The 10,805-nt window shown below is 46.1% G+C and overlaps 2 protein-coding genes across 2 annotated transcripts in view; both read left to right on the forward strand.

The window, feature by feature from the left end:
- The window catches only part of LOC116220941 (ABC transporter F family member 4-like), a 7,506-nt gene extending 4,550 nt beyond the window's left edge, over positions 1 to 2,956 (forward strand). Inside the window, exons 3-4 of the mRNA XM_042708111.1 lie at positions 1,742 to 2,491; positions 2,668 to 2,956. Coding sequence (XP_042564045.1) covers positions 1,742 to 2,491; positions 2,668 to 2,956 — 1,039 coding nt within the window. The remainder of the gene's footprint in view (positions 1 to 1,741; positions 2,492 to 2,667) is intronic.
- Positions 2,957 to 4,652: 1,696 nt separating this feature from the next.
- On the forward strand, positions 4,653 to 8,393 carry LOC105894696 (actin-related protein 2/3 complex subunit 5-like protein). Its single transcript, XM_012821242.2, has 4 exons — positions 4,653 to 5,092; positions 6,656 to 6,728; positions 6,935 to 7,111; positions 7,551 to 8,393. The coding sequence occupies exons 1-4, from the start codon at positions 4,953 to 4,955 to the stop codon at positions 7,611 to 7,613; spliced, it is 453 nt and encodes a 150-aa protein (XP_012676696.1). The 5' UTR covers positions 4,653 to 4,952; the 3' UTR covers positions 7,614 to 8,393.
- Positions 8,394 to 10,805: the final 2,412 nt, after the last annotated feature.

Raw genomic sequence — 10,805 nt, forward strand, 5'->3', positions numbered from 1 at the left:
CCTGAGTCTAGTGTTGAACTCCAGCATCCAGCCCAGAGAGCACAGAGAGCAGCTAACAGTGCTGTGGCAGATATTAACCAGCGGCGCCTAACATTTAGATCGACTCATTTCGCAGGCGCTTTTATCCAAAGCAACACACTATTGAGGAACAACAGTCAAGCTCAAGTAAGTTAGGACACCTGTTGAGAGGAAACACAAAGTACTAATTCTAAACACAGAGTACCTAAGACTTCCATCTTAAAGGCTGATCTCAGCTCAGAGAGCAGCCCAAAGAGAGACCGACACAGAGAGAGTGAGAGCGAGAGAGAGGGAGAGAGTGAGAGAGAGAGAGAGAGAGAGAGAGGGGGAGAGAGGGAGAGAGGGAGAGAGGGAGAGAGAGAGGGAGAGATGGAGAGAGAGAGAGCAGGCAACAAGAGCCATGCTCCACAGGGCTCCAGGGCGGATCGTGTGGCCTCCAGGTGGCTCTGCTCCCAAGCAGAGGGCAGCTGGGCTGGGCAGCGACACCCCCCCTGGGAAATGATCTGACTACTCAACCCCTCAGACCTGCTGCTCTATGCCAGCACACTGGCATAAGGAATGATAGCAGCTCCCAAGAGCAGTAAGTTAGATGGTTTCCTTGTAAATGTCCAGAGTTTGTAGCCTTGGTTCTGGCAGTTTAATTTGTTGCCAGTAACGGTAATGTTTTATTTTCACTTTGTTTGGGTTGATGTGGGGTTCAAACTCCATATTGAAACCCAGAAAATATACAAGCGAAGCAGCACAGATTGTTTTTTCTTTACAGAAGTGGTAAATGTCCTGCTTCGAACAAAACAGAGTTCAGCTCAAATGTGGAAAGAGCTTTATCTCAATCCTTACATATAACCAGCCCCTTTATCTTAATCCTTACATATGAGTGTCTGCCTTTCGACATCATTTTGGCCATTTTTCTGACACCACATGCCAGTTGTATTTATATTCAGGTTATTTCTGCTCGATGAGGAAGCCTGGACTGCATGTGTTGGATGTGTGCGTTCAGATTGGGTCATACTGACAGATGAATGACTGTAAGAGAAAAAAAAGGGTCCAGACAATGTTTAGAGCTCAAAAGAATTGAAAAAAAATCTCTAACAAGAACAAATAAGATGGTCCATGTGTGTTCTCTGCACGACAGATTGTGCAATGAATGCAAGCCCTCTGTGTGTGTGTGTGTGTGTGTGTCTATGTCTGTGTGTGTGTGGGTGTATTCAGCTACAGAGGATGATGTTATATGGTTGCCGTTTCTGCCCTGCAGCTTCATGCCGTTCTGGACATATCTGACATTTTCATCACACTCTTCCCCTAGCTCCAAATCCCCATATTTTCTCTCTTGTTCTTATCCTCCTCCCTTATACTCCCTATTCCCTCCCTCTCTCTCTCTCACTCACACTCTCTCTCTCTCTCTCTCTCTCTCTCTCTCTCTCTATGTCTTGTACCCATCTCTGCGGTCTGAACATTGCTCTCTAGGGTGGTGTAAGAGGTGACTGGAGGGAGGGATAGTTGCCAGAGGACATTCAGCCTTTTACGGGACCAATATTATCCTCATCGTTTCTCACACGCAGACATTTCAGTATTTCAGCCTATAACTATTTATTATGCCACTAATAAAGTTGGCAGCTTAATGGGGGAAGTTCCTCTGTGGTTTTACGGTAGTACTCCAGTCCTATAAAGCAATGTCTGCCCTCCGAAACAGTTTTAGCAGTAACCGCTGCTCTTGCATCAACAGGTGTCCGGAGGGCGAGGCCGAAACAAATGGTGTACCAGACATCGCAGTCAGCCAGTCACAACATGAGAGAGATGATAAATCCGATGAGGACGACACAGCGACCGAGACACCGAAGGACATTTCCAAAACGACTGAAGCTCATGACAACTCAGGGTGCACACCCAAAGAGGACAATGGTATGACTGACACCACAAATTATCCAGGAAATCTTGATGGTGAAGAGGGCATAGGAAGCGACCAATTAGAGGAGACAAAATATGTGAAGGATGACCGAGAATGCAACACCAGTGGTGACATGGTATTTGCATGGCAAAAGCAAGACGCAGAGGATGAAAATCACCAGGGTCCAAACACCAGGCTGCCGGGAGGCTTTGGCAGTCCTGAAACACAAAGAACTACAGAGGAGAGCGAACAGAAGTCAACAGATGCCCCAGCAGACTGTACACTGGAGGCAAGTTTTGATGAGGAGGAGCGAAACGGCAACGCAAATAACCAGCAACGAGGGGCAGGACATGAGGACGAGAGGTTACCAGAGACCTTTGAAAGGTCACCAGAGGTTGAAAGGTCAAGAGAGGATGAGCAGTCTCAAGAAGAAGAGCTGATGTTGACCAGTGAAAAATGTGACGGTGAAGCCAGGCTCAATGAAGATAACAGACAGTGGGAACGATGGATGGCCAAACCGCAGAAGGGTGTGGAAGGAAACGATGGAATTCGAGGCACTGACTCAAACAATGTCTCAAACAAAACAAGGTACACATGGGGGCACAAAAGGAGAATGAGAGAGAGGGGTAAAACTACAGAGGCAAGATCCAGGGGCTTTTCCACAAGCAACCAGCTCCAAAAAGGGCCCCAAAACACAATCGAGGGGGCTAGGCCCACTGAACGCACCCGACTCCCCACTTCATTTCTTGTGTACCCCCGGACAGAGACAAACAAACGCGCGTCAACGTGTTTCCTGCCTTCGTTTTACACCACTTGGTCGGGCTATCAGGCAAGAGCCTGTGGAGTCAGACAAGCAGTCTGGCCCCTAACGAACCCCCCTCGAGTCACCAGAACCGCTCGGTTGTGGACCACCAAAGATACCCCACAGGGTACAATAAGCAGTTCGGCTACATCCAGACTCCAGTGTTCACGGAGGGAAGGGGTACCGGCTGGGCCCCAGCTGGGTGTGAGGGCCACTGGGGTAGACCCAGTTTCCAAAACAAAAACCACTAAGACACTTGTGTGGGGCCCGCAGGGGCCCCAGGAGATTAAGAGGGTGTGGGTCCTGCAAGCTCACAACAGCAGGTGGAGTAACTCAAACTGACAGCACACATGCCACAAACAAACGCACACACACACACACACTAAGAAACCAGTTAGATCTGTATTGTTAGACTGAGGTATGAATGGTATGAGGTACCAAGTCAAGTACATCACACGTAATACAGAGTTCACTATCAGTTTAAACTCATGCCATCTTACCATTTAAATTCCTCTTCTTAAAGAGTCAACAAGTGGCTCATGAATAATTTTGAATGACATTATTGTACTGCTTGGAAAGCTGCTCCCTTTTTTAAAAAGATCAGAGATATCCCACTTGAGTAGGCTACCTACCTAAATGCTCACGCACTAACCTGGAAGCACATGGTCTGGTCTTAGTCCCTGCAGGGTCAGGAAAGTGGGAACTAACTCCAAGGACACCAAAAGCAAATATTTGTGTAGCTCTCTGAACAAGGAGAGGGAGAGAAACGCGGAGAGGATGTTGGCTGGCCACCGATAAGGTGGGTAAACACACCAGCGCACTGCACAGACGGATCACCCCCGCGGGCTATTTGGTTCAATAATGCTAGATCTAATCAAAGCCCCGCTCTCTGTCACAAAAGAGAAGCAGCAGGTAATTTCATTTATTTCATCTGCCGGATGCACAGGGAGGCAGGGGGTCGAGAGCCACTGGCACACGGAGCCCAAGTGCTGGAACAGCAGAGTTAGGGAAACATCAAAACATGCTTGAGGCAGGCCATGTTAGAGACACTCGGAGGGAGATATTCTGTGTTGAGGGGGAATCCCGCCAAGATGAGTTGTAAGGAAGGAAAGTCTATGCCAATATAGATACAAAAAATGTCAATGGATGGCCGATATATTTTGTTGATAGTGGAGACTATCGCAAAAGTGGTGTTAAAACTTAATAACACTCAGTGTAGTTAGATGTCAGCTAAAGTTTAGATTCAGAGTGCACCAGCATTAAATGGTTATGTGAAACCTCTCACATGTTTTCATAAAATTAAGAGTTACTGTTATAGCTGTAGCCATAGACAGGAGAGGCATTTAATTTTTTGCAGCTTCCTAGACAACTGAAGCAGTTTGCACACAAGATATACAGAATCATTAATCATGTAAAATATGGATGCACATTGTCAGCACATTCTTTTTTTAATAAAAACTGCATGGATATCTGGTGGTGGCATTGGTGTGTGTATGTGTGTGCGTGTGTGTGTGTGTATGTGTGTGTGTGGGGGGGGGCACTTTGTCTTATTGAACTTGTCTGTAGCGACCTCTGTAGGATTTTTAAGACAGTACTTTATCATTTTTTTAACAGATCAATAGGAAATATGATTAACCAAAAATTATGATAGATGATAGATCTTAAATCAGGCCTACTGAAAGCCTTAGTCTATTTAAAACATGTCTACAACCAAATAAAGCGCAGCAAGTAAATGGTATAAATGCCAAAGGGATTTAGTCTACAGATCAGGCAAAGCACGCCTAACATAGTGTAGACAAGTAGATTATAACAATTTTGCACCAAAAATGTATTTATAAAATGGGAATAACCACAACTCTTCTTACGTGTAACTGCAGACAGTTTTTGGAATCTAGCACAGTGTAAATTGTAATGAACGGGAAACGGAAACATTGTTCCACATTGTCACAATTAGCTCAGTTCCGCTTCCGCTACAGTCAGATTTTGTCCGCTCTGCAGGAATGCACTCAGTGATGACTGTACGCAGACGGAGGTAACAGTTGCACCCTCTCAACGACATGGCAGGTGTTAGTAGCTCTCGAGCTTAGCGTTAGCTAGACGCTGCATAGTGGAATTGCAAGACAGCCTTCCATCTACAGGGACAGTCTTTTCTGGGCGAGGTTGGACTGCTGCACGTCTGAACGGATAGCATCAGATTTTCATCCCTAATCGTCAATCAGACGCGTCTCTACCGAGACTCCTGTCCTTATGGCCCAAAACACGCTATCGTCCCGGTTCAGGCGAGTCGATATAGACGAATACGACGAGAATAAATTTGTGGACGATCAAGAGGAGTCGGCCGAACAGCAAGGACCCGATGCCGCCGAAGTGGATAACCTCATCAGGCAATATCCTTTGAGAATGTGTGTATCTCTTAGATTATTTGCTAGCTTCTGACAATAGCTTTGGCAGTGTCTATCAGCAAATTATAGGTGACTGCTCAGAGATGTCTGCTCATATTGAGAAGTAAATTATATGTACGGTTGTCCTCACATAAATTCATTTGAATTAGGGATTTGTAGTCCTCTACGTTAAAGATGGGTAATTGATAATACATAGAGAATAACTGATATGCCTTGGGGTGGTGTGCACAAAAAAAAAATCACATTTCGTTAAGTCTTATTGCTCATGGTGTAGGCTACTAGATTTCACCACGAGCTTACCTTGCGTGGGATTCATCAGTCTATGTGGAAGAGAAATGAAATGGCACGTAACCTATGCCAAAAGTAATCAATAAATCAGACGCAGCCTAATATTTGAGCGCATTCTTGTTACTCATTGAGTAGCCTTAATTGAACCGGTGCCTGTGGCTGACATGCCAGCGCTCGACCTCTCCCTGCAGTTTGGAGCGTAGTGGAATGCCCCGGCGGCATTCCGCGAGGCTGAAGTCATGTCATCACGGTGATCTATATATGCGCGTTCCTTTCAATCAACCTCATGACTGCCTAGCGTTGAGGAGGGAGGCTAAATTATTTCCCCGTGATTTCTCTCTTCCGCCCTTTGGCAGCAGTAAAAATCTCGAACCTCTCTCGGCCTCCGCTGTTGTAAGACCTGGTTGAAACGTTAACAGACTCTTGTTTATGGTCAAATAAAACTCACTGTGCACACAATGGCGCTACTCAGTGCGGGGCCAGGTCCGTTCTCCGCTGAATTTGACGCCAGCATGTCATTGTCTTTTAATGAATTGTTCTTTGTTCAGTTAGCCTACGACACACAGTCACAGACATAGGATTGTCCTCTCTTATGTTCTGCTGCACCCATGGTAGACGTTTACAGAGGTTATTTGTCGGCACCGGTGCAAGTGGGCCCTTCAGTTGCTTACCTAAGTGGCCCATGCATTTGCTCGACTTATCAAGACATCAACAATAGGAGGAAAGACTAATGTGGCCTACATATTGACATAAAAAAAAGCTAACACTGATTAAATGGTTATACAACTCAGGAACCGAGCTTGTGTATTTTGAGGAGGTCCTGTGATGTTTGGCTGCCAGCAAAATTATCAAAGCTGCTTTGACTCTTGTGTTGTGGGAGAAAAGGGGCAACTTTGATGTGTGACTGACTGGAGATTTTCCTTGAAGATTGTCTGTGTTGGGATATGGGAAGTCCCCAGTTGAGCATGACGCACTGGATGACCAGACGGCCCACTCACCATAGTGTTCTGTGAAAGAAACTTATTTAGTCACAGTTAGAATACATCAAAAATCTCCTCTGACTCTCATCAGTGTGTGTGAATAAGACATGGTTGCGGGTAAGACAAAATAGTAAAGATAGCTCATTACATTATTGCTGGTCAGCAGTGCAAGTGTGTGGGCCTGCTGGTTGTCTTTTTCAATATTTCATGTCTTCTTTCTTCACTAAGTTTGGTTTCAAAAGAAAATACCCAGATCATTCCTTAACCAGTGGTAATGCACAGGGGACATGCTGGCAGCCCTTACCCTGGTGCTCAAGAACCCGCCAATCAACTCGAAGAATGCAGCAGTCAAGGTGAGAGTCTTGAAATATAAAGCCAGCTAATTAGCATTGATATATTAAATCTAGCTAACTCTTCTCAGTGCCGAAGTGCAGCATTTCTTCTGAGTAGGAATAATAATTCAATCCTGGTATTACAAGCCAGCACCAGTCTCAATTCTCTCTCTCTCTCTCTCTCTCTCAATTCCTCTCTCATGCCATCCCTTCCTCGCTGTCTCTAGGAGAGGGCCCAGGCTGTAGTGTTGAAAGTGCTCACCTCTTTCAAGAGCAGTGAGATCGAGGCAGCTGTGAAGTCTCTGGACAGAAATGGCGTTGACCTGCTGATGAAGTACATCTACAGGGGCTTTGAGAAGCCCTCAGACAACAGCAGTGCTGTCCTACTGCAGTGGCACGAGAAGGTGGGCCCTTATTTGACAGATGTTGGTCCCCCAACTACACAAAGGCACCTCAACACTCACCTTTGCTGTTTACTGTGTATATGCGCCACTACTTTGAGCCCTGCGTTCAGAATTAGAAAGATTAATTTAGACTTTTTCAAATGCAGAAAACACACATTGTTCTCACCCAGGTTTAGACCTAGTTCATCCATGGTTGTTCACAGACGTAAATTGTAATATATGTCGAGCTCTGCGAGACTAGCACTCTGCGGATGAGGTCATGCTCCTGTTGTTGCAGTTCACATAAAAATATTGAGTGCATATGTCTTTCTGCAGTCAAAGTCTATATGGAGACTTGCCGTACTCAGATTTTTTTCTCATTCTCTGTTTCTCATCTTTGCGTTCCACCTTGTCTAACATCATCTGTGTTCCTCTCTCTCTCTCTCTCTCTCTCTCTCAGGCATTTGCTGCAGGAGGTGTGGGCTGCATCATGCGTGTTCTTAGTGCAAGGAAAACAGTCTGAGCACGCAGCGCCCCCGTGCAGCAGGGGGTCTACAGGATCCTCTGTAGTGACTGCATCTGTATGGAGATCTACCTGCGGGGCCCACCACACGTCTTCTGTCTCCCAGGCAACCGCTCAGCTCCAGAGCTCCGTGATGTAGATCATACATCACTCAAGACTCTCTGGAGTCATGAACAGAACACTGTTATATATCTATATTTTTTTTAATTAAAAATATAAAAGGGGTGGGAGAGACAAAGATGGGAGGGTGTGGGGTATGGACGGGGTGTGTTGGGGGAGGGGTGGGAAGGGCAACGTCTGTGGCTGTTGTATTTAATGTGAACAGTTGATTACCTCTTTTGAGTTATTTGACCAAACTGTGGGTGCGTTCCCAGCCTTTTCCGTTCATGGTGGTGAGTAGGGATAAAACCAAAAAAAAATAAAAAAGAGACCGGCTGACTGACAGAGAGCTGGAAAGAGAACACCCAGCTCAGGGACCTCCTTGAATGTGCCACTGCTTCCTCAGCTACCACAAGGAGGCGCTGCAACCCACCCGACTGGATGTACTCTACGCGAAGATGCCTCTGATGCAGGGAACGCTGTTCAGTGCTCCCATTTCACCCTCCGACCAGGATCTCAGTGGAGAGAGAGAAATGTGGCTTAAATACTAGATCAGTAGTTTCTGAGGTGGTGGATGTTTTTTTCCATGTAATGTTGAGTTGGATTTGAATGGGGTTATACTAGGCACAGGGGGAAGATATTGTGAAGTGCCTGGTGCAATAAATCTCATGGATACTGTCATTCGTGGTTTCTATTAAGTGATCCATTTTGTTCTTTTGATGTGCTGACGCAGTGCCCCAACTACATTGTATTTAGTAGAAGTGGCATAAACTGGTCTTGACTATTGGACACTAAGATAACAGCTCATTCAAGTCAACAGATAATAAAAGAGAGCAACATAAATTAGGTGGTTACCTTCCATCTTATCTGTCCATTAGATACGAATAGGGAGGATTTACAACCAAATGTAGTAAATGGACAGTTCTGCAGTAGAACTGGGCACAACTGATGAGAAATAATGGATAGCTCGACCAGAATCAGCGTGAACACACTGGTTACCAGTGGCAGCATAGGTCAATTCATGACACATCGGGCCTCATTTATAAAACGTTCTTACGCACCGATTGGATCTTAGAGTGTCCGTACGATCAAATCCACGTAAAAGTACAGATTTATGAAAAACATCTTTGACGTAGCAAAGTACGTATCTCCACGTCAGGTTGCAACTTGGCGTAAGCATATTTCCTTGTGGCAATACTGGAGTACTGCAGGAATTTGGAACTCTTTCATCATCGTCACCACCACCACGGCCACATTTTCGCTCAATAAAATCCATAAAACTATTTGAATAATTGATACATGTCAATAATTGACACGTCTAATAGGTATTCATTTTAATTCCACACGTGTAAAACATTTCGCTCAATCTATAGCCTATACAAAGTCTGATAGTGTCGTAGTTTTCAGTAGGAGATATGGCTGCATTGGTGTTAGAGGATATTGCCAACCGGGCAATAAGGAGAGAACGGGTATTTCGTGTTCGCGCAGACGTTTTGGCACAGGATGATGCATGGCTGATAAGCAGGTACCAGATGCAACCAGGCCATACCCGTTCAGGTTCAGGTTTTGTCTGTTCTTGGGTCCCTGGCTACAGGAACGTTCCAACGAGAAATTGGAGACCGGTCGGGTATATCCCAGTCATCGGTAAGCAGAATGTTGTCCGATGTTCTTCGCGGTATTATCCGTCTATGTCCGCAGTTTATTACATTTCCATACAGTGCCCAGGAACAGCGAAGTGTGAAATAGGATTTCCTGCATAAAACAGGGTTCCCAAACGTGATCGGTGCGCTAGACTGCACTCATGTTGCCATGCTCCACATGTGAACGAGTACATCTATATTAACAGGAAAAACTTCAATTCAATAAATGTGCAGCTCATTTGTGATACTCATATGGGGATCCTGAACGCTGCTGCGCGCTGGCCAGGGTAGACGCACGACTCCTTCGTCGTGCGTAATTGCAGTGTTGGGAACCGACTGGAGGCTGGAGCAGGCAGAGACGGCTGGCTTCCAGGTAAACACTTACAAAAAATTGTAGCCTAATTTGGTTCTTGCTTTTTAGAGCGTGCTTAAGGTAGCCTAACCTTATCATTTCTACGCCAACAGGTGACCGAGGTTATCCTCTGAAGCCATGGCTTCTCACCCCGATTGTGCACACTCAAACAGCCGAGGAAGCCCATACAGCACATGCCCGTGCGCGGTCGGTAGTGGAGCGCAGCATAGGCATGCTGAAGGGAAGGTGGCGATGTTTGGATGCATCGGGAGGGAGTCTACTATAAAACCCCGAAAAGGTTTGCCAGGTCATCCTAGCCTGTTGTGTGCTACACAACATCTGTGTAAGCCACGGCATAGAGCTAGCAGAATACGAAATGCGCATGGACCAAGATGACCACCCTCCCATCCCCGCTGGCTGGAACACGCACAACACTGCGCTGAGAAGACGGGAGCTGATTCACCAACTATACCAACAGGTAAATCATGTTGATAAGAATAAATGCACACATGTTCACATTTTCTTCACAATGTTTTATTTAGTTAGTTTGTTCAAAGGACCCGGAATAGCGGACGAGTTTGGTTCATTTGAACCAGAGCATGCCGCACTTCCCGAATTTCGGCAACAACCTCACCAACAGACTGATTTAAGCCCCCCTGTGTCTGTAGGACGGGCTCAGATAATACCCTCCCATGATGGGCCGAAGAGGAAGCTGGTGATGGCCGGCGAGGCCCCGATGCTGGTGCAGCAGGTGCTGCTGCCGCAGATGTGTCTTCTGGTGCTGCTCGTGCCGCAGGTGCGGCTGCTGGTGCTTCGAAGACACGTCTACTCCCATGTCCAGCTCTTCGAATGGGTTGTTCGTCTGCACCAATAAACGTGTAGAATTACAACAGTGTTTCATTATTCAATAAGCAAAACTTACTTGACCAAACCAAATATCACATACCTTCTGAACCTCCTGCAGACCAAAGGTCCGTATCGACCTCCTCATGCACACCCTTTACTGCATCCTCTCCAATTATGGAGCATAGTCGCTCATTTTCTGGACTGAGAGTTGATGTGGCTCCACCACCCCCTGTCTTCCTCAACTTCGACATGTGC

Source organism: Clupea harengus, chromosome 7, assembly GCF_900700415.2.
Source record: "Clupea harengus chromosome 7, Ch_v2.0.2, whole genome shotgun sequence".
Lineage (NCBI taxonomy): Eukaryota > Metazoa > Chordata > Actinopteri > Clupeiformes > Clupeidae > Clupea > Clupea harengus.